This window comes from Thunnus thynnus, chromosome 8 (genome assembly GCF_963924715.1).
Source record: "Thunnus thynnus chromosome 8, fThuThy2.1, whole genome shotgun sequence".
NCBI lineage: Eukaryota > Metazoa > Chordata > Actinopteri > Scombriformes > Scombridae > Thunnus > Thunnus thynnus.
This window is the reverse complement of record NC_089524.1, coordinates 33426363-33450998: the sequence shown is the minus strand read 5'-3', so window position 1 is coordinate 33450998 and position 24636 is coordinate 33426363. Positions and strand designations below refer to the sequence as shown.

The 24636-nt window shown below is 39.6% G+C and overlaps 1 protein-coding gene across 9 annotated transcripts in view; it reads right to left on the bottom strand.

Annotated features, from left to right (window-relative positions):
• szt2 (SZT2 subunit of KICSTOR complex) overlaps positions 1–24636 on the bottom strand; it is a 114707-nt gene that overhangs the window by 22663 nt on the left and 67408 nt on the right. For 7 of the 9 annotated variants that reach the window (XM_067597991.1, XM_067597997.1, XM_067597996.1 and 4 more), the window contains 14 exons: positions 22367–22533; positions 21206–21303; positions 20912–21044; positions 19649–19779; positions 18367–18414; positions 16384–16505; positions 15114–15299; positions 8801–9056; positions 8616–8695; positions 6990–7115; positions 5643–5845; positions 5107–5203; positions 3604–3684; positions 2373–2447 (listed from right to left, as the gene is read on the bottom strand). In XM_067597991.1, coding sequence (XP_067454092.1) covers positions 2373–2447; positions 3604–3684; positions 5107–5203; positions 5643–5845; positions 6990–7115; positions 8616–8695; positions 8801–9056; positions 15114–15299; positions 16384–16505; positions 18367–18414; positions 19649–19779; positions 20912–21044; positions 21206–21303; positions 22367–22533 — 1803 coding nt within the window. The remainder of the gene's footprint in view (positions 1–2372; positions 2448–3603; positions 3685–5106; positions 5204–5642; positions 5846–6989; positions 7116–8615; positions 8696–8800; positions 9057–15113; positions 15300–16383; positions 16506–18366; positions 18415–19648; positions 19780–20911; positions 21045–21205; positions 21304–22366; positions 22534–24636) is intronic. The other 2 variants (XM_067597993.1, XM_067597995.1) reach the window with 2 other exon arrangements.

The following is a 24636-nucleotide window of genomic DNA, read 5'->3' as shown; positions in this document are numbered from 1 at the left end:
AGGTCACAAAGTTTATTTGAGACACATTTGTACCATCCACTTCTGTCTCATAACCATCTTAAAACCATGTCTCCTCTGTGGAGCAGTTTATACACCAACAGAGGAGAGTTAAGTAAGAGTGGATGGTGCAACACAGTTAAGAGGCTACAATAGCTTCTTCACTTTTGAATAGCTCTCCATTCTCTCAAAGGTCAGCCCTGTCAAGACGATTCGCTGTTGGTCAATAGCGCAAATTTGCATGTTAAAGTTTACTAAAGTTGAACTTGACATGAAAAATTTGCATGGATTTACTTTTCCCTCAAAAGTGAATCCAGTAATTTATGTGATTCCTTTGACATGAACAGATTTCACTGTGAATTTTCACAGTTTAAAATGCTGTGACCTGGCTTTTATGGTCAAAAATAAGCCAAGTATACAAGTTTCTTCTCCTTGCACTGCAAACATTTCACAAAAGGTCATGTCAGCGTTCTCTCAACACTAATTAGTTGAATGACTATCAATCATCAGGGGAGACAACTAGGGAAAAGATCTGTTCTAGACCTTTGTCTCAGTGTGAGTGTTTTAAAACTCAGTGTCCAAACCAGAACATAAAGATAGGAAAATTTAAGAAATAACATGGGAGCAATTAATTATCCATGATCAACGAAAACTGATGACTACTCTGATGGCTGAACAACATAAACAACAACTATTTTGTTATAAATGAATGATTTTATGCTTCCTATACCTTTAATATACATATATACAGTACACAAAATTCCACTGTCTGGAGACATGAATACAGTGTTCTGTTTCTGTACCGATGCCCATAAAAAAAAACATTACTTTATCATTTTTTAACATTATCTTTCCAAGTAAAAGTGAAACAGAACTCTAAGAGACCAGGCAGCTTTGCATGTTTGTCTTCTTTTTTTTTCCTGCTGCAGTACATCTCTGGGAATGCACGGCATGAAACAGTTCGGATTGGAAAACCCAATGAAGTTTGAAAAGTGACATGGTGTGAATAACACCCTGGATAGTGAAAGTACTGAAGCAAAGTTATTTTCTTTCCAGATGAAGAATCACTCTTGGAGGGTATCAGGATTTCAACTTCACAGGCGGTTACATTTTGAAAGGGCCTCAACCGAAAACAAAAAATACCTCCAGGCACTGGAGCGGGTATACACCCAGGTCCAAGAACACAGTCTTACAGTTTTATGCCAGTATATACATAGATTTTTAGGTCAACAAATCATTGAAAATTAAGGTGAGGAAATACCTAATTCATTATAATTTTATATTTATCACACACTTTCAGGACCTGGATGAATTATCATGCTACATCTGTTATTTTTATCATATATTAATGATTTGCACTATTTCCTCCTGTTTGAGTGATATTTGCTAAAAACTACAGTGTCCAGCTATTTAAGAAAATTACTGACCCTTCTAAAAAATGAAACTATATATTTGTGTGCCATTTTTAAAGATTTATATCTTAGTTCCAACTACTACCCATGGACTTGAGGCTGAGAGTCACAGACAGACTAGGAAGTCAGAAAGTATGGAGAGGCGAACTAATATATTGTTGTTTTTGATATTTTTACAGGATTTGTTGACAGTAAGGAAAATATAGAACAACACCAGCCTTTTCCTTTGATAACTGTAGTTACTATGAGGAAAAAAGCTCCACCACGACAGACAAAGACAAGAGCACCAAACTTCATCAACAGAAACCCAAAGACAGACATCACACACTATTATTCAATACTGTTTGACTGATCAGTAATCTCTGGAAAGTTCAGTGTAAAAACACCACATCATTGATCATTAACAAAGACCTAGACCAAAACAAACCCACAGGAATGATATCACAGCACTGATGACAGAGACAAAATAAACCAACACTAAAGCAATGACTGCTTAGAGCAGATTCTATACTATAACTTACTATGAGTTTTGACAGAGCAGAAAGACATTTGTTAGAAATTTATTTCTATGCACCTCTTATCCTGACCAGCATCTGTCAGGGACTGTCTTTTCTTTTTTGCTGCACTTTGATAGTGTCAAAGTATCTTGCTATAAGAAAAGTCTAGTCCTGAAATAAAAAAAGAACCCCTTCCAGGGCCCCTGGAAGTGTCTGGACCCTACTTTGTGAAAGCACAAGTACAAAAGGAGATCAGTACACCTGTCCACCCACATGCAAGATAGAGACATTTAAATCATTCTATATTTCATTTCCTGTAACATTATTGTGTGGACTCTCTCTTATCCTTTCACATTCTTTTATCCTCTCTTTCATGCTGTCAGTCCCTACAAAACCCCACAGAAGAAAAGGCATGACTTAGAGTTCTGTATCCACACAGCAGTGCAGACCTCTGTCAGGCATTTACCTGGGAGTTGACTGTCTGGCCCATGGGGATTCGGGAACACTCCAGTGCATACTGCTTCACACAGAAGTAACACCCCTGGGAGAGAGGAAGCAGTTGGATGGTTATTTAACAAACAAATCATTGTTACTGTGTGGTTGGCCCATAAATAAAGCTGTCCATGGGGAAGACGGTACATTAAATAGAGTGAGTGGAGAAGGTTTACTCTGATTGTTCAAGCAGGGTAGCTGCAGGTTTCATAGATGCAATTTTAAGACCTTTTAAATGGAAATTCAGACCAATTTTATGACCTAAACCCCATCTGAACAAACATTCTGTTAAAAGGTCAAAAGAGTTTATTTCCCACTCATCATACAGCAGCTAATTAATGTTCTAACAGTGAACAGACACCAAGAATCTGACTGTAATGTTTTTCTTGGAATAATAAGGTTGCATACATACATATATATATGTATATATATGTATATATATATGTGTGTGTGTGTGTGTGTGTCTGTGTGTGTTTGTGTGTGTGTTGACCACCTAACAATCTGAATTCTACATTGCAGGTGTCCAGTGGTTACCCTTAATTTTCGTGCAACATGAAAATCAACTAATAGAGTGTTGAAACTTGCCTGAGGTAGGAAATCCATCACAGTGACATTTGCTCCACCACCGCTTAAGCAGTTTGTTACAATCTGTAGTGCTGGCTCAAGGTCAAAAGTAGCCTCTAATAGAAGGGACTGTTATATTCAACATGACTTTGTAAATTTCAATCAAAATTTCTTTTTCAGTCAGGGGATTTAACAGACACTAACTGAAGATGTTCTAGATATTGTATCTAGTTTGAAAATGACCCAAACTATACTGCTTACATTGGCCAGTGTTAAAGACTGGACTCGTACTATGAAACAGTTTGTTCTGTTGGACTGGATTTGAATTATGCTTCAGATTATTACATTATGGTGGTTAGTTGACAAGTAATGTTGTCTGTTGCAATCCATGTACAGTGTACTGTCCCTGTTGAATATTATGCTTTGTTATTTACTGTCACATTGTGCTACACTTTAAACCACTTTTAAGACCGTTGACCATTTTGAAAGGATGTGTTAAGTTGGCTTTGATACAAACACTGACACCAGCAGCTGTTTGGAACGTAGAAGGTCAATGTAAAAATCTGTGGTATACTTCAGAAAAGTGTTTTTATGTAATGAGCATTGTGATATGTGAGTGTGCTTCATGATCCTAAACCTACCTGAAAAGCCAGCTCCATCAACACGATGCCCCCTGGCAGTGCCCTCTGCAGGTGATATGCTGTGGTGCCAGATGCTGTAGTCTGCAAAGTTCATTTACAGAACAATCTTACAATTACAGTTTGTCTGGTATACTGTAGGTGTGTGAAGGCAGATGCAGCTGCTTTTGAACTCAGGATGCTGACATTTTTTTGCTGTTCTTTAATTTCTTTAAAGAGAAAGTAGACCTTAGGCCACTTTTGTGAGTGGTAAAGTTGTTATCTGTGTTCCACAAAGAACAAAGAACTTCTACTCCAAGCCTCTACTCTCTGATGTTAGCAGCAATGAAAAGGTTACCACTGCCTGACAAAAAAATACACTGTGTTTCTTGACTGCCCTACAAGGCAATGAGCACAGAAGTCTTACTTCAGTAACACCACACCAAACACATTCAAACTGCAACATTTTATTCAGTATTATAAATCCAGTTTACTGGGAAATTGCGGAGTGGACAGAAACATGCCAGTTTCCAGTGCATGCGGTCAAATAAAGACAAGTTATCAGTGCATCTATGATTTCCTGCTTTTGGCTTTGACTCTCATCAGCCTTCAGTCTGTACAGTCTGTCTCACCTCCATTTAAAACACATGCTTGTGGCAGTACTGCTGCTCTGCTTCTAAAGAGGACGGGTTCACAATTCTTAAAGTCCGTCTTAAAACAACAGTCAGGTGTCCAAATGAACTTTGAAACCTGTTTTTCTTGCTGTAATCATTCCTCCTGTTCATACTGACCATTAGAAGATCCCTTCATAATGCACTTACAATTAAGTGATGGTGGACAATATCCACAGTCCTCCTTCTGTGCAAAAATGTATTTAAAAGTTTATCTGGAACTAATATGAAGCTTCAGCGTCCAAATGAGTCAAATCAAGTTACAGCCTTTTTAGTACAAATTTCCCTCTTTTTGTTATTATACTTCAACCACAGCTCAACAGGGAAACACTGTGTGAGGAAACACAAAGAGGCAATTTTAGACTAAAAAGACTAACTTTTGAAGATATCCTCTAACTCAGACGATTGAAGCCTCATATGAGCTTCAGATAAACTTTTAAATGCATTTTTCCACAAAACGAGGACATTAGAAGTGCATTAGGAATTGATCTCTTAAAGGATACCTTCTTTTCAAGTGTGTCTTAAATCAACAGTTAGGTGTCCATGTGAACAATGAAGGAGGTTTTCCTCTCTGTAATCATTCCTCTTGGTTATTATACCGGCTATTAAAAGATCCCCTTCAAATGTGCTTTCAATATAATTTCAGCTTGTAGAAAATATATTCAGAATAAAACATTTCAGGGAACAAAGGAAGGGTTGTAGCACAGTTTTTTGTCAACAGTTAGAATTTAGTTTGAACCAGACATTTTAAATTTATTAGGGCCATTGTTAAGTTCACACAGGCTGGCTCAATCTCCAGTAGTGTATGTGTGTGTGTGTTTCTAGAAAAACTTGCATCTTCAGGGTGAACACTAACCTTAGGGCTGTCCTCGCTCTTCTGCTTCACATAAGAAAAAGACATCCTCCCTTCTGATGACATGGAGCTCAGCATGGCAGCACGAGCCCGGGCGATGCTGTAAGAGACGGGGGGGATGGGGTGGAGAGCAAGGGTCAGTCAGGTCTGAGCTCAAGGGCTGCTGGACCACCAACACGGTGTAGCCAACCCGCAAGACAAAACACAGAGTGAGTCACACATTCTGAGCCTAAAAAGTGACAGGCAAGCAGGACAGGCATCTGCCCCGCATCTGCTCCGGCTACATCAGCCATGGGGCGGCAGCACTCCGAGGTCGGAGGTCAGAAGAGGATCAACACACATATGATGACTAATGCTCATATTGAAGGAAGAGATGAGACTAAAGCACTGGAATAGAAGCAGAAATAGAGATATAGGTTGTACTTCAGCCTGATGTGGGCAGAGGAAACCACCATAACTGATTATAACATATGACAACACAGAAGAGAAACAACTGACAAAAAGAAACAGCGGTCACAACTTTTCTTGGAGATACAGACCTGCGAGCTGGGGACTGAGGCCGGACCTGGACCAGAATGAAGCCCATGCTCTGCAGGTACTGCACGTACTGCTGGAGGAAAGTGCCGGAAATCTCAAGCAGCCAGGGTTCCTCCTTCAGCCGGCTGGGCAGCATGTCAGCTGAGTCTGTGCTGTAGCTCCGGTCCCGACCTGACGCTGTGGAGTCACTGGAGCGATGTCGTTTCTGGCACACACACAAATCACAATTTCATTTACACAACAGTTTGAGTTTGTGTCTACCCCAAGCGATGGAGGACTTTTATCTCAACAGGCGGACTGGTGCGTCAATAGCAGTGGTGCAGATATTGTCATGGTGAATTTGAGCTCTTGATTTATGAGTCAATATACACACTAACCTATGGTCTAGACTGTATATCTATGGTCATGACTGAGGAAGAGGGCGTCTGGGTTACTCTGCTGCTGACATGACGCACAACCAGATCAACAGCAGAAAATTGATGGATGGGTACATTCCAATGACTTTCATTGTTGAAGGATAGGTTGAGAATTTTTGAAGTGTGACTTAAAACAACAGTCAGGTGTCCATATGAACAGTGAAAGAGGTTTTCCTCACTGTAATCATTCCTCCTGTTCATACTGGATATTAAAAGATCCTTCAAATGTGCTTTCAATGTAAATGATGGAGCCAAAATCCACAGTGTGTCCACACAGTCATTTCAAAGTAGATGTGAAGCTTATATGAGGCTTCATCAGTCTGAGTTAGTCATATCAAGTGGATATCTGACACATTTACAGTCTTTTTAGCATCAAATTCCCTCTTTGAGTTTCCTCAGTTGAGCTGTGGTGGAAGTATAGTAACAAAAAGAGGGACTTTGGCACTAAAAAGACTAACGTTGAAAGATATCTACTTGAGCTTCATATTAGCTTCAGATAAACATTTAAATACAATTTTACACAGAAGGAGGACTGTGGATTTTGTCCACCATCACTTACATTACAGAAAAAACCTATTTCAGTGTTCATTTGGGCACCTGACTTGTTGTTTTAAGACAGACTTGAAAAATTGTGAACCCATCCTTTAAGACTACATGAGGATATAATTGTCAGATAAAGTATCCCCCTATCATCACTTGAAATCATAAAGTGGGGTTTAAACAGATAAGGAGCTAATCTCAATTAAGTGTGCAACTATCTCAAATTGTATTATTGTTTGTTTGGTTGAACTTTTGTACATACAGTGCAGAAAGTGAAAAGTAGAAAGTATGTCAATGTATACTACTGTGGCAAACGTAATCTTGAAACAGAAGAACCCAAGACACAAGCTCTTCTTCCTGTAACTGTCCTTTTGAGTGAGACGGCAGGTGTACCTTCACTGGAGGCTGGATTATCAGCTCCTCTTGGATCTGCTTGCGGAAGATAGGGTCAAAGAGGAGAGGGGTGGCGCAGTAGTGGACCAGTCTGGATGAGTGCTTCAGGGTCTCCAAATCTGCCAGCTGTTGGTGAAGGTACAGAGGGGAGTGGGAGGATGGTGAAACACATGACTATAAGAACTTTGTGTTCAGCTCACATCTGATAGATAATTAAGTGGAAAGCCCGCGCCAAGCTGTGCTTCATCCTGTGGCATGGAAATCAGTCTGAAACCAAGTGCCAGTGGAAATGGCTGCTAGCACCTGCTGGATCCAGGTAAGACTGCAGACCCCTTCTAGATGTGCTTGAGTCAGAGTGCTGTGTGGGTGTCTGTTGAAATATCAAATTCATAAATTTAATGCCACCATGTAACCTCTCTTGAGATGTGGCTGTGGCAGACAGAAACCTTTTTAATTAGCCCGGATATTCCCCACTTTGAAACAAGGCAATACTAAATGATTTCCCTGAGGAGTGAACTGTAATTGTAGCTTCTCAAAGCCATAAAGTAGTGAGAGGCACCACTCCCTCAGGTTCTGTCAAGTCCTATTAGCTGTATTTGATGTTATGCTACGTTCACAGTACAGGAATTTAATGCTCAATTCCGACTTGCTGGTCAGATCCAATTTGTCGTTAGATTGTTCACATCATGTCTTTTAAAATGTCCAATACCATTTTGTCAAATCTTTGAATTGACCCATGAGCAAAAGTACAATTCCATGCCAAATTTCAATACCTTTGGTGTTCATGCGTGACCATAATATTGTAATGAAACTGAAATGATTAAATATATATGTTGCTATCATGTGCTGCAAGTACAAAGGCTGATATCTGGCGTTTGCATAAAATACATTTTATGTTAAGTGTTATAAAAGTGAACCAGTGGCCGGATACATGCTTAGAGGGATTGTCACCTTATTGTTACCTTATTCTTCACTCAACCCTGACAAACAGTGTTTAAAAGCACATGCACAATCTCACTTTTTAACAGTGAACTCCAAAATGTTTCACAGAAGGGGCCAGGATGATGACTGATGTCAAAATTAGGATATCGTATTGTGGCTTGTTTGTTCAGGGGTTTATTTGAACACTCTCAAGCTTAACTGTGTTGGTGTTGTAGCCACATTCTCCTCTGTCCTTCTTTAGCAATATCTTTTTATTATTGCAAACAGTTCAGTTACAGTACTTTGTATTTTTCTTGCAATGAAGCAACATTCCAGATAACTCTGTTAAGTCCTCCCTGTTGCTCTGCTCAACAGCTCCAGAACACGTCTTCATCTTTCCTCAAGCAGAGTCATAAAAATGACAGTAAAGTGAGTGAAGCAGTAGTTGTAATCTGAAATGAATGAGTTTGCTTTTGTCTTGCATTAAACTGGTCAAATTAGAATGGATATGTCAGACTTAATGTGATCTGTTCACATTGTTAATAAAAACACTGAAGTCAAATATCAGATTCGGTCCACTTTCTCCTGCAATGTGAAAATAGCATTCAACTATTACAATACTGTATTTAAGTTACAACCATACAAACAGATATTTTTTGGATGTGGCTGCATGTGGCTGTCAGAGCTGATGACAGAGGTACTTACTGAGATGGGCATGTTGGACTGTGCGGACCTCTGCTGCCACGTCACAAACAGGTTCTCTATCTTCATCTGTTTCTCCAGTTCTGTCAGCACAAAGACAAAGACCTTCATTCTACTGTACAGTGCAGACTTCAGAGAAAAAAAATGATATCATTATTATTACTATTAATAGTTGTAGCATTATTGACCTCTACGCTCAGCTGCTTTTATCTCCAAGAGCTGGCCCCCATGCCGGGCCACCACATCCCCCTCCATCAGGGGTCGGATGGTGCAGATGTCCCTCAGAGCCTCGTCAAAGGGCAGCAGCTCAGAGGGGAAGTGGAGTGGAGCGAGACTTCGGACAGAGCTACTCAGCCTTCCCTGCTCTTTACTGGGCAGAGGAGGAACTGCGCTACGCAGCAGTGCATCAGGCTCCATAGAGGGGCTGAGAAATGGGTTGGGGTCCTGGAAAAAAACAAGAGAATCACAAATGGGAGCAACAATCACTGCAAAATAATATACAGACAGTGACAGACAGACAATAATGTACAAGTCTTGAGCTTCTAATGCATCAGAAACATTCCCTGTCATAGAGAAATTAATCTCTGCATGCTCAGCTTTAATACGTAAAGTCAGCAGTGACCACAGGCCTAAGATGGTCCAATGGGGTGGAGAATAGAGGCTTTTATTTATTTAATAACGGGATCCATGGTATATGATATATTCACCGCACTGTATATTTAATAGATAATAAAAAAGCAAAGTGTTGATAATTATTTGAAATTCCCAGAGCTCTGTCCGTGAGCCCCGGTTGCTGTTGAGAGGAACTTTTGGGTGAGTTTGTTCAGCGAAGCAGCTCAGGGCCCAGATGCCCCAGTGTGGCAGGGCTGGCTGCACCATGCCCACAGGCTAGAGGGTCAAACTGTGCACTGGTGCTCCCTCTGCTTCTCATCAGGACCATGACAGATGAAGCTCTGTTCAGGCAAATTTTCTGCTGCTCTGACTCTGCCTTCTGTCCGCACTCATTAGTGATGCAGTGATGAAGAGTGGGGCCATCGGAGGGAAAGGAAAAGTTTGGTTCTTTCTATTCTTTCAGCTTGTTTTGTAATTGACTGTAGGGGGAAGACTGAAAGGGCATTTGCTATCATTCTCTGCTGTAAAATGCTGCTCTAATAAATCCCCACTCCAGCCAGTTACACACAACAGTGTAGGAACAACACCGCTTGCTACATTTCTCTGTATCCTGCGCTAAACACTACCTGGCCCCCGGTTTTCTTCATTATCATTTGATTGAACACAAATTAATTTAGGAATATGCAACACCTGAACACAATATTACAATAACAATGGTTTAAAATTTTTTTTATTGTGACTCAGGGACCCTTTTCAAGACAGAGCTGGAACAATGACAGAGAGAACGGTCTACACAGTATATAATTGCCTATCTGAAGTCCTCAGCATGCTTCAAACAAACTAGGTCATACAAAGTGCTGTCCAACCATGTCTGAAGGCAAAAGTGTTTCTACTTGTCCCAAATGGCCTCACTCAAAGGCGGGGTGAAAAGCCTGCTGTCACAGCCTCCTCTTGGCTACAACATACTCCCTCCCTGATCTCTCTTCAAAGCCCTTTTCAGACATGGAATATTTTATAATATAACATTGCTGGCTTCATAAAGCTGTGAAAAGGATGGCTTTTCTGTCATTCAGGCATAAGTGGCTTTTACATAAATATTCCTTACAACTTTATTCAAACATGAAAGGATATTTACACGTGTGTTATTTGGAAAGTTGAAAATATAAGGTATTGTGATTTTTACTGTGGTTGTATGAGGGTTTTTTTTTTAACCTCCGCAGTCGCTCCACAAGGGGAGAAGTCAAAGACTAAGCAATGTCAAACTGGCTCATTCAATGTGTTTAAGAGTTTATTCAACTGATATTATTTTCACTGAGTATACAGTAGTAGATGCTAGTGAGAAATGTATTACAGTGGTCTCAGCTTTTTTCTATTCTCTCTGTGTATTTAACATGGTGCTGCACTAGTCTCTACATTAGATGATGTCTAATTCAGACTGCTGCTGCTGTGTTTAAATGTTACAGAAATGCTACTAGGTCTGACCTAGTTAGATGGCTATTGTGACTTTCACATTAAAGTGACTTATTCAGACTTGAAAACATGTTAGATTGCCATCACATTCCAAGGGGATCAAGAATAATGTGCTTTTTGCATGTCTTTGTAGTACTGATGCAATCAGTCCAACAACCAGGGATAACAATACACATGTGTCTTCATGCTTCAAGTCAATTTTCTTCTGTTTTGTATGTTGAGCATTGTGAAAACATGGGCGACTTACACTCAGTATTATGTTGAAGGACTACTGTGCTAATGTTCTGCCTGTATCAAGGTGTGAGGGTCTGGGTTCCCCACTTAGCCTTGTTTAACACCCTTCTTCTAATTCATAATTTCCCCACATTCATCATGTAAGCTGCTCAGTACTGGAAGAACATTCACAGCAGTTGTGCTGCAGCGCCTGCTTTCCTAATACCACTTATATTAATCTAATGAATTTAATGGGACCGAGTTCAGTGCTGTACATTAAATTAAACAGCATGAAAAGTGATGTCTATCTGCACAACTGTATCTCCACATGCAATTCTGGCCGAATATAACTACTTCTGATGCAACAGCGATGATTGTGATAATATAAAATCATATTATAGATGACATATATAAATTGATGTGTTATTTAAAATGATGTATTATCTTGGGAAAGGCAGCAATGTGTCTCTGCCAGATGCTTTTAATGGATTTTTAGAAACAGTGGGAGCCTATTACTTCCATGAGATAAGGAAAACCTACAGCGCGGTGGTCTCATACTTGGCATGGGTGTTATAATAGTGATGGGGGAAAAAAAATGTTGCTGAGGGAGAGAAGACTTTTCCTCATTTTCCCAGCCTGTTCGATGACTGGATACGGCAACCTTTTGGTCCCAAATTCTCAAACTTTCTCCATCCTAAACAGCAATGCACCTTAAAAAACTTGACATAGTAGGAGAAACTGCTCTTACTGCAAATTCTTACATACATGTAAATGCTCCTATGCTCTTTAACACGACGTCAGGCTTTCTAGCTTTTGACCAGTGGCTGTGGAAATGAAAATCACTGAGCTTGAAGTTGGAAGTTTTTCTGCTCCACTGTTCTCTTACTCACCAATGGGAATAGAGAGGCTGAGAGGTTTATATGACAGCTGACTCATGATGTGAGGATAGATGAGTGGAGGAGTAGGAGTGTGAAGGAAGACAGGATGCTTAGCAAACAGTTTGCAACTGGCAGCAGCACACTTAAAAAAACAACAGAATGTGAAAACGTTCCTATCCGGACCTCTCTATGCCAGAGCTGCTCATAAATAATCCAGGAGGATAAATGGAAACTGACAGGGGCTAGATTGCACTGAGGTAGTTAAGTGTTTCGTTTTGAAAAACAAGGCTGTTGATGTGACAGGGTTGTATTTCCAGGATGTGATCATGGCAGCATAACAAGGCAGGTAATATAGAGTGGTAATAATCAAGAAGAATAAAAATGCTTAGTCACATGGCTTAAAAATCTTGTTTTGGTTTGTGCCGCCGAGACCATCAGTCGAATACTGATCCACAGCTCCATATTTAATACAGGAGGCCCAGCAGTTTTGCTGAGATGCTCGAAACAGAAAACAAGCCTGAATAAAGCAGAAACAAGCTCTGATGGAGCTGCAGGTGACAGGAAGATTGGAGGGGGGGGGGGGGGGGGGTGGTTGGTGACAGCCTCTGTCTGACAGTATTTCTACTGAATGACAATTGGAGCACTTTTTTCACCTGGAATTGATTCAATCTTAATCCAGTCTTCGGTGGATGAGGAAATGCAGTCTGTGCAGTGCAGTGTTTCCAAAAGGTTGTGCACCTTACTAATAACTTCATACAGTGTAAGTTCACAATTACAAGAACCAGAATTTGTGTGTTCTGTTTTAAAGGTGAGAAAACCTCAGACATTAGTAAGAACACAAACTTGTGTCTATTTGTGATTTAGAACGTAATTGCTGTGAAACAATCAGAAAATAACGTATTTCTATTATTCACGGGTTTCTCTCTCAGAGAAAACTCGCCACTGTTCTCTCTGTCGCTAACTTGTGCGTCCAGTTCGCCCGCCCTCTCTCTCTCTCTTTTTCTTTTTTAAAATGAGTCAGGAAACCCACGACAAAGCCTAATTTTTGATGTTATAAAACAAAGAGAGATGCCATCCTCTCGTATCTCTCATGACAGGTTGTACAGCTCTGATCATGACTGAGCCCAGAAGCCCTGCCCGGCTGCTGCAGAGCAGAGAGGCTCTGACTTGTTTATTCCAAGTTTATTAATATTGAATGTGTTGCGTGTCCAAATTGCACCAAACTGCACTCACAACTGTGTCCCCAACAATACACCCACCAAGAGTGAAGTGGATCAGATGAACGGTTCTTGAGATATGTGAAGGACAAACATATATATATACAGACAGACAGACAGGCTTTATATAGAGAGATTCTGAAGGGTATAACTTCTAATATCAAGGTCTGTCATTATCTTAAATATGAATAGTGAAACACGTTTCAATTTTTCAGAAAGACCGATGAAATACAGAGTTTTTATTGAGTTACTGGTGGAACAGGCCTGCCTAGATGTGGCTTCAGGTCTTGAGCTCTTTATCATATACAGTATGCAAGGAATTCTGGTTATTGTAGTTTATAGTCTGCACACACATGGTGATAGTCAGACAGAAATATCATTGCTAAGGGTAAACATCATGCCCTGGGTAGCATTTCACTGTGCCTAGAAAGGCTGTGCCATGCTACAAGTAGCAACAATGGAAGTGCGCGATGATATAGCTGCTGTAGGAACATCATTACTGTAGCTAGAAACAATGCATCACATAAACACCATATGAACCATATGTCAGGCTGGTGGAGTAACAGGTATTTACATTATTTATGTGGGAAGTCACACCAATTCCTCCCCAGGACACAACAGCTGCATGAAATCTGCCCCGGGACCCGCTACCTCCTGCAACAGTGTAAATCCAGATGCTGTCCTGACAGTCTGATTCCACCTGAACTAGCAGGCCATCCTCCCTCCCCCAGCAGCTCCCAGCCACCACCATATGTAGTCATAGTGAATGGCAGTTTGAAACAGGCAGCTGCCTTTCAGTGACAATAATAAGGTGTTAAAGCAGCTTATATATTCTGAGGGAGCAAATGATGGTGACACTGCTTTTATTTTTGTCATAAAAGTGTTTCTTGGGTATTATTTTCTGTTCCCGGAAAAATCTAGTAAATGTCTACCCTAGAATTGGAACTATGACAAACTGTGAAGCTTGACTCTTTATCAGGATGTCTTCCAAAAACATAAATTTCTCCTGCTTTAGTATTAATTATCTGGTGGTGGAGAAAAGGGCAAAATCAGATGTTGCAGCACCTGTTTCTGTTAAACAACTGTGACCTTTAGAGTTATACAGGAAGAATATCCTTTTGTAAATGCATTCTGTCATAACCTTATATTGATAGTGTCATCCAAATACGACCATTTTAATGTTGAGTTTTTTCTCTCTTGACACTCACTTATCACTGTTCCTAAAATGAATGCTGATTTCGATCATAAAAAAAACAACATCCATTCATTTTCCACAAGCACATGCAGCAGTCAACCAAACAGGAAACGTGGATAGTGAAGTGGTGCATGGTGTTGTGGTCAGTTTCTAAAACAAGCTTGTTCACATTTTGGTGCCTGTTACTGCGACACCTTGATTTCATTTAAAACACACTTCGGAATTCTTCATTTTTTACTCTACTAACCTCAATGCTGAGTTTATTTTCCAGTTAAATTATAATGTCTTGATTTGTGGTGATCGGTTGTATAAAAAGAATTCAAATTCCAATCCGAAAAACACGGAAAAACTGACATCTGTTCATGACTTGTACAACAGGCCTGGACCACTCAGAAATTTTATTCACACCTAACAGAAAGTTGGTGAATTTCACAAGTTGTCTTAAATCATTTGTACATGCTCTGCCTGTACGAGTGGTTCTTGCATAATGTGTCCTTGATTTAAGACAGCCGGCAACTGTTGATTTTGTCAGTTGAAAGGACAATTCTTACTAGCAGATTTTATCTTCTACTCTGTGAGCTGGTTGGCTAACTTATTTGAAAGTAAGAACCCAGATAAATATCTAATTATGGTAATGTACATAGTAATGTATAATGTAGTAATGTCAAAATTCATCTTTCAAACATAACCAATGTGTTTGGCAAATCTATCTTAGGTAATCTTCCCCGAATTAATAAAGAGCAGGACAGAGACGCAACAAAAACCCTGAATGAAAGCTTGAACAGTCAAGTGACCACTGAATTCAACCACATGAAACAGACAAACAACCTGCTAAACGTGCCACACTTTTGAAGGCTTTTCATGCTGTTGACTTGCTGGTGATGCTCCACATTAACGAATGTGTCAGTCCTATTACCTGCTTGGAGTCCATTTCGTGGATGGGTGCATCAGAGAAGCAGTGGTGATGGAAGAGGCCCATCTTCTGGCTGAGCAGGCAGTGGACAACATGAGCCCTCGCATTCTGCCACTTAACAAGGCGGACCAGTTCACGATTCAGAGAGGCGCCCAGGTCCACAGACCAGTTATAGCTGTACAGAGTCACCTAGCACACAGAGAGGGCAACATAGTCAAAAACACTTGCAGGATGCCTAAATTTATAATTCTGAATTGTTATTTATCCTCTACTTCCTGAACGGTTGTGGCTCAGGAGGTAGAGCGGGTCTTCCACTAATCGGAAGACCAGCGGTTCGATTCCCGGCTCCTCCAGTCCACATGTTGTAGTGTCCTTGGGCAAGATACTGAACCCCAAATGTCTCTCGCTGTCTGCAATAGCACCCTGTGTGGTAGCTTGCTGCCATCAGTGTGTGAGAGTGTGTGTGAATGGGTGAATGTGGCTTGTAGTGCTTGAGTGGTTGGAAGACTAGAAAAGCCCTATATGAGTGCAGTTCATTTACCATTTTACCATCCATCTTTTAAAGTTGTTGTTTTAACCAGGATAAGTTCACTGAGCACAAAGTACATACATACAGACATCATCTTTACTTATGAGCACAACGATGCTGTTTGAGAGGTGAAACCATGCATACTGTAAGTGTACTATAAAGCCTGAGCAATATATGTTTAACAAATGGCAAAAAGATTTTACTAATACATAATCATTTCATTTGAGCACACATATAATACACTATAAAGATGATAGAATGTGCTGCTAGGGTTGGTTCAACCAAATTACAAAAGGAGATTTCTACCTCAACTCCCATATAAAGCAGGTAAATCAAATGGAGTTTGTAGTGTTCACAACACTGAAAATGTATATATTACACTTAAAATGTTGTAAAATGTTCTCAGAATACAACTCCATTACATTTACATTTATTTATTTACTGGCAGAGACTTTTGTCCAGTTATATACAAATGATGTACAATCTTGTATAATCCACAGACCTCACCACTAGGAGGTAAGTGAGAGAAAACAGTATGGTATTATGGCTGAAGCAGCCCTTTAATGGACCATTAAAAAGAGCAAATGTCTAATTCTACTTCTACATATAACACAAGTATGATTCACTGCTCACAGTTGCATACAAACAGGAACTTATAAATTCCTGTTTGTTAGAGCTCTGACTTGTTCTCTGGTTGGCCTAAGGGAAAAGTCACAATTCCAAGGCTTTCACACGCCAAGTCACCTTTTTGTCCAGGATGCTGATGAAGAGGAACCTCTGGCGGGGAGCCAGCCCTGCCCCGGCCTGGCTGGGACTGAACCAATCACTCTGCTCCAGAGCCTCGAAGCGCTGGAAGCCCTTATGAGCTGGGCAGAAGAGAGGGAAACTCAGTGAAATGGCAAGGTAATGTGAATCAAAGCCATGTAACATGCTGTGGCAATACCTTTAACACAGACCCCTACTGACAATCAGGACATTCTTTTACCTGTTCTTCACCAAACTACAGGATTACAGTCAATGCACAGAACCCTAGCATAGGATCAACTTTTTAGATGTAGTTAAGTTTCATTTGTACAGTTATACAATCAGTGGAAGAGAGGAAACATGGAGAGTGTTAACTATTTGTATTCCACAGTAATATGTTACAGATATTATTCAGATTGTAGTATCTATGTTACAGACATTACTCTTCAGGAGGAAGGAACCAGAATGATGAGGTATTGTCATTGCCAGACTCAAATAGATCAAGTAGTATTCCAAGTTTCAGAAGATTTAAGGTCTGCTTCAACAAACTTGTTCATATACCCTTGATTTTTATTTTTGTTTTATTTCATTGAATTATTTTAGCGTATTTTATTCTTTTTCATTGTTTTAAATAAGCTGATTGGGCTCTATTTTCATGCAGGCATGCAGCACAAAGTGCAGCTCTCTGCTGGTAAAGTGACATGCACTGAGGCATGCTGAGGTTTGGTATAGTGGTGATGACACTCAACTTACTAACTTGTATGCAAGAAACTAAAGTTGTAAATGACTACAATTCTCAGATTTAGTTAAGATGTGTTGAATGAGAGTTTTGAGTGGCAGCCTAATTAATGTTCATAAACTGCAGCTACAACCTGAGAACGAGGCCTAACGTTAGTCCACACGTATATGGGTATTTCTGATAATATAGCTTTTTCTATGCATTTTGCTGTCAGAGTATGCACCATTATCTCTTTTGTTTACATGAGGTGACATTTCGTGCAATGGCGGATGTGGCCAAAATACTGCTGGTTCTAATCTGGCTAAGTTTACACATAAATGTTCAGTTACTCTTCCACTATATTGAGGAACAGAGGCATCAGAATGCACCATTGCAGGTAGTCTACCAGAAATAGGTTTATTTCAGGCTTCTGATTGGCCAACATGGGTTTAGGGTTAGAATTATATTGCATGCTCTTGACAGTGTTTTTGCGTTTTCATTTAGACAGAGATTTTTTTTTTTAAATAGTGCTTGTGTTGATGGGATTTTTTTTGAGAACCAAGGAGGAAAAAAAACAAACATACCTGTGAGACTAGGCTTGAGATAAGATAAACTTGATAAATCCTCAGGGAATGTTTATTTATATTAGAATAAGATGAGAAATGTTGATTAAATATGTAAAATCTGACACATTGAAAGTCAGTGTACTGACTCTGGCACACCTTGTGTGTTATTATAATCTATTGAGTTGATCAGCTTAAATTATTCATATGATATGAAGAAATGTTTAACTGGGAGAATGCGACTCCTGAAAGTGACTGCTGATGGTTTTACTAGAGAAGACGTATCGCTCTGTTGGTATTGTAGGAACTACAGAAACACTCAGTTCACTCGCCACAGTCATAAAGTGGTCTTACAGAGTTTTTTCCCCTCACAAAAGATTAACCAAGACAACAGAATTAGCGCAACAAACTTGTATTCACATATCAGTAGTGGAAATTTGTTTAACATTTGTGCTACATTTTGGATGGAAACTTGTCCTCCATCTGCCCCCCGTCTGCTCAGAGCAGGTAAACCATGCAGTGTACACGGTGCACCATGTTACATGATATTTCTTCTTTTATCCATTTTTAAGCTGCATTGTTTAAGAAATACATATATTTAATAGATAAATGTTTCAAAAATGTATTTATCACTACATTTCCTTAAAAACCCAGCAAAACATCCCATCAGCACCAATGTGTTAAGCTGAAAGGCAAACTTACGTGTGAACCTATTTAGCACTGGCGTGTTTTCCTCATCTGAACTGTCTTCTGTAGGCAAACAGAGATGGTACAAACAGCAAGGCAGCATGGAGAGTGAAACACACAGCTCGACACAAACTGATGTAAGCAGACACTTGCAAAATAACACAGGTATGTTAGACAGCTGGTAGCATGACAGAGAAACACAGAATCAAAGAGCAGCAGCAAGGAGAGCATACTGAAAGCTTTGAGACAAAACACTCATGCTTGGACCTCTTACTCTACACTACACATGAGGTTACAACAGGTGTTAGCAACATGCTGCTGATACAATGTCTCAAAGTACTGTCATACATTGATATAGACACTAATCAATACTTCAACTAGATGCTATTGGGGCAACAACACTATCTCGTTGACATAATTCCTATTGTATTAAGTTTATAGTATACTGGCAAGAATATTTGGACCTGGAGGTCGCATATCATAGTTACAAACAAAATTCTAGCAGAGAAGTGGGATTTATCAGCTGTCTTGGGTTCCAAAAGTTAAACTCCTATTCATTTATTTGTTCACTGTGACTGGCTGGTGGAGCAACACTTGGACTAAATTCTTATAAATTGAAAATAAATTCAAGGACAAAAAACAAACAAACCCAAACAATTTTACTGATAGAAGTCAGTTACATGTCCCAGAGTGCTTTGTGCTTCAGTCACTCAGCTTAAAAATGTGCTGCTGCGCCACAAACAGCAGTTGCAGTTAAAAGCTGCGTTATTGTAGAACCAATGGGACTCAGTCATTTTAAACAGTTCACTTTTGGATTTTGGACAGATTTTAGATAAATTCTTCAATATTTTTTTTTGTTTGTTTTTGTAAGGATTTGAATAATAAAGTTTCATGTCAACAGCCAAAAAGGCTCATGGGTACTGTAATATGTAGTTAAAGCTCATTGTTCAGTACAGTCCTTGAAATTTCAACTGTGTTGATAAGAGACCTTCTGCTGACAGCCAGAAAACAGGGCAAAAACATACTGTAGGTGGAGGAAACAATCTTGTTGAACTAAGTAATTGTTAGAATATGTCCATGAATATTTCCAGTCACCCAGGTCATTAATTTGCTGTTCCAGTCACCTTTGACTAAGATAGAAAAAAGAGGTAAAACTGACTACAATGTTGCAATATGGATTGATAATCATTGTTGTGGTGTGCCTACTATATATAGTTTAATAAGCAGTGCAGAGCATGAGTACTGACATTGTAGGTGACTGCTATGAATGCTTAGAGACACTGTCTTAAGCAGTTACCTTGCTCTGTGCTACAGTGCCACTGATGGAAGTTCCGTCCAATGAGAATGAAGCTCCTTGTAGCATCAGGAGGCTGGCTGAGGTTCTGGGCAAGAGGGAATGGTACAAAGATGTTTCCAGATGGGGGACATCTAAAAAGGTTTAAGAAATGGAGAAAACCATTATTGAGGTTTAGCAACATCACACAGCTGTGACACAATACTGTACACTGTACTGTACATGTGGAAGAATGAAGGGCTGAAACAAACCCTCTCTGTAAGCTATAATAGAGATCCACCATACTTGAGTTTTTGACAATTACACCCCTTTTTGAAATCTGGAGGACTGCTGATGGACATGTACCACCTTGACAAACCAGCACGCATCACTAGTGCAGCAATAAGGGTGTAATCCCCCACTGGCTTCCCACCAGACAAGCACTTGTGTATGTTGGAAAGCTTAACACAGCCAGGAATCAAACAGTTTATCTCTACAGCAGCGGTATTCTTAGTGTGTACGAATTCTGCCCCTGCACCACATGTATGTGCATTAATCATGATTGCAGTCCAAAACTTCATTGTTATTATCTGTCTGGCAACAATCAAGGAATTAAAGAACTAAACTTGACTAACTATTGTAGTATATTGTTCAATCACTTAGATGAGCCCTCCCCTCCATCCGTGGAGGCAAACCTACAGTGGCCACAAAAAATGCAAAAGGCCCTCTCTAGAGCCAGTGTTTGGTTTGTCCATTCTGGGCTACTGTAGAAACATGGCGGTGCAACATGGAGGGCTCTGTGGAAGAGGACCTGCTCCCTATGAATATATAAAGGGCTCATTCTATGGTAACAAAAACACATTGATTCTTAGTGTTAGGTGATTATACACTCATTAAAACATACTTATGAATATTATATTCCATTTCTGCCAAGCCCGTTCCACCAGATGCGACTAAATTCTACATACTGGACTTTTAATATGTGATCTGAAGCTATCATCCAGTCTGTGGGAATGATGTAGACAAAAAGTATAAAGAAAATACAAGATAAAATATTAGTCTGTCTCTAAAGACTTTCTTGGGACATTTTTATTATGTTTATCAGTGAAAAATCTCTGCCATCTCTTTAATTGAGAACAGCCATCAGTGAGGGTAAAGTGCTATTAGTGCACAAGTGTTCTTGTTGTTAAGTACATTGTGTGTGATAATGCAATGCAAGAGACTGAATTTTGCTATTTAGAACAAAAAATGTAATCATTACAGTTCTGAAAAGTGACAAAAACTCACCTTGTCTTTTCAAATGCCTTTACTGTTGTATCACTGGCCAGAGAACTGACCAAATTGACAATCTCTGTCAAAATGGAAGGCAGCAGGAAGTGCGAAGCAATTTCAGCCGTGCACTGCTGAATGGAGGAGCAGCCTGTTACCCAGAGCCCAGCAGGAATAGAAAAGCACAGATACAGAGAATGAGGTTCTTCAACTCACAGAATATAAAACCTCATCATCAGAAAATGCATTCTGTCCCAAACTCATTTTCCCATCATAATATACAGTAATTGAGGAGAATGAAATGAAACTTACCGAGTTTAGCCATGAAAGTGATCCACGGCTGGCAGGTAACCTGGTAGATGGGGTGCAGAGTGCCCACATCTCCCTCCTCCAACTGAGACACCTGCCTCCTACATAGCCACAAATACAAATGAAAACACATACTCCATTAAAGGACGTTTCTACAGGTGCATGCAGCACTAAAGACCACAGCTGTGGTGGTTTAAAGGCATGTTGGTCGCTGTCAATAACAGTGCTCCAGAGGAAACTAACCCATGGTACAAAGTTATTTGTATTATGTTCTGGGGTAAGTTTTCACTTACAGTATGTTAGCAATTTGTTCTTATTATTACAAGCTGATTTAAGCATCATTTTAGTCCAACTAAGATGAAACTGCATTTTTTTTCTGCTACAGCATACACACCTGCTCTGTAAATGACATGTCCTGCTCTATCTTTTGAGGAAAAAATCTGTTCTCATGAGAAAGAAATTCATATTTTATACTGGTTGGTGTCATGACAACGCCCCATCTGTGCAGATACTGTGATACAACACAGAGAGAGCCTCTGAATTTTTTAAAATTATTAGTCTGTATATTAACTTCATATATAGAACATAACAAATATGCACAAAATAGTACAGTACAGATGGCTTGTGTTCCAACTCAGCTTGCTGAACAAGCTATCAAACAAGTGTCCGCCAGGGAAAAACTGCACTGCAATCAGTTTGCAGGCAAAATAGCTTTTTAGCTAAACAGCTGTAGCACTTTTTAAACTTAAACCTGCAATAACTGAATAATTGCTGGGGGCAGCGCAACAAGCTGTGAACACTATTAGCATTTTATTACCTTGTGAAGTTGATATGATAAACATTTGCCTACTAACACAGTGTGGCAGAAACAGAGTAACATAATGCTCCACTATGTTCACCAGCTAGTCGCTAGCTGTGTCTGTCTGCTGTTTGGTGCTGGGTAGGTAGTGTGCAGTGGGTTTTAGAGCTTTTTCACTGCAAACAGCTGCCTGCTATTTTAAAATTATTAAAATTTGAAACTCCGTCATGACTTTTAATTGAAAAAAGGAAGTACCTTTTTGTGATTTCAGTCCAATCTGTATTCATTAGTAAGACTTCAGTGACGTGGTATTATTCACACAGTGATATTTCAGTGATATTCAACCCTGATAAGGTTTTTCACACCTCTGGGCTTGCTCCAGCTCCACAGCCATAGCTTTCTCCTGGCTCCACTGCTGCTTCACGCTCTCTGTCTTGTGTCTTCGTCGTGCTGCTCGGCCCTCCTCTCCTTTTTCTTGCACTATGTCATCAGTTGTTTTTGGGCTCCCTAGCTCTGATGAGTCTGGCTTACTCTGCAAGGATGGAAGAGAACATATTTATTCTGTCAAAAATACCCAACATAAGCTCTGTGTATAGTAGAAACAACCAGCAAGACTTAATATGAGGATCTCATGTGGTGCACCAGTTCATGTGGAGTTATAAAGTCAAAAATGTAACCAGGGTAAGACTCAGTTTTGCTGTTTTGTGAGTTGTATTTTGTTGTCTTTGTTGATGTTTGTTTGGAAATGTGGAATAATTTATCACATCATAAACTGGATTAGAGTTTCCAGGGTTTTAGCAGTGGTTGACCATGTTACAGGCTCATGAATTAGGGTGTCTGATTAATTAATTTGCATTTCCATCTTCTACCTAGGACAATAATTTTAGTTTTATCTTAAACAGCCAGCTCTGAATGAGAGCTCTCCGTGGGTTTTGTGTTTTGGACAATACAGCAGGGTTTCATCTGCATAATAATGGAAACTGGTAATGAAGGTGGACCTACAGTATATTCTGTCGTATGGAGTCTGGAGTGTGCTACTATAATAATCATAGACTGTTTTCATTACAATCAATCTAATAAAATGATCAATTACTTCTCTGTGGATTTGACATCATCACATTTTTATTTTTATTCATGGAGAGGGCAATGGAGATCATCTCAAGAGAGGACAGGATCCATGTATATACGTATGTCTGTCATTTCTCTGTCCATCCTCAACTCTTTGCTCCTCTCTCATCCTGTGTTCACTGCCTGTCACTTTCTTTGTGACTCCTCACTTGTGTCTCCTGACCATGTGATAAAAATAATTTAGTAAAAATAGATAATGTTCTTTATTTCATTCTTTTGCTTGAGATTGCATTGTGTGCAGTACAGTGCGCGGCACCTGCTGCTCTCCCTGTCATTTCCATCACCTTCTCTATTTCTCTCATTCACCTTGTCTCACATTTCCTCCCGTCTCAAAGCTCAGCTTTGTCTGTTTTAAATTTTTCATTTTCTTCTCTGTCTCAGTGAACAAAGTTAACACAGGGTCAAATGCTGAACTGAAAGAATTATATTTTGCTTAAAGTTTATCCTGTCTGCCATCAGATGACTGGCTATGTTAACTGGCTAAATCACTCAGGTGAAACTAGCCAGCATAAAACGTAAAAGATGACCGCTGTCTGTAGCGCCACTAATAAAATTAAGTAAAAAATCAGTAGTTTGTCTGGTTACCCAAAGTATGCTTCCATTCAGTGACTGCCTGTCAACATGTGTATCAAAGAACTGCCATGTTGTGTTCACACACACACGCACAAAAGCACCGCTCAGGCGAGGAAGTGAGTGCTGTATAAAATCTTTGCTGCACCAAGGTTAAGTCATTTTAAGCAGTTATTTCATGACTTTTATTAATATACACATCAGAAGAAATTCAAGGACAGGTTCACAATTGTTCAAGTCTGTCTTAAAACAACAGTCAGGAACCTAAATGAACACTGAAACAGGTTTTTCTTGCTGTAATCATTCTTTCTGTTCACACTGGCCATTAGAAGATCCCTTCATAATGCACTTACAATGTAAGTGATGGGGGACAAAATCCACAGTCCTCCTTCTGTTTAAATGTGTTTAAATGTATTTAAAAGTTTATCTGAAGCTAATATGAAGCTTCAGCGTCCAGAGTCAAATCAAGTAGATATCTTTCAACGTTACAGTCTTTTTAGTGCCAAAGTTCCTCTTTTTGTTACTATACTTCCTCTGCTGCTCAACAGGGAAACACTGTCTGAGGAAACACAGAGAGGGAATTTGATGCTAAAATGACTGTAAATGTGTCAGATATCCACTTGATATGATTAACTCAGACTGATGAAGCCTCATATAAGCTTCACATCTACTTTTAAATGGATTTTTGCATGAAGTGACTGTGTGGACACACTGTGGATTTTGGCCTCCATCACTTACATTGAAAGCACATTTGAAGGGGATCTTTTAATAGCCAGTATGAACAGGAGGAATGATTACAGTGAGGAAAACCTCTTTCACTGTTCATATGTACACCTGACTGTTGTTTTAAGACAGTTGAAAAATTGTGAATCTGTACTTTAATGTTATTTCTGAAAAAAAATACTATGCCCCTAAATTGTTTAACTTAGTTACTGAG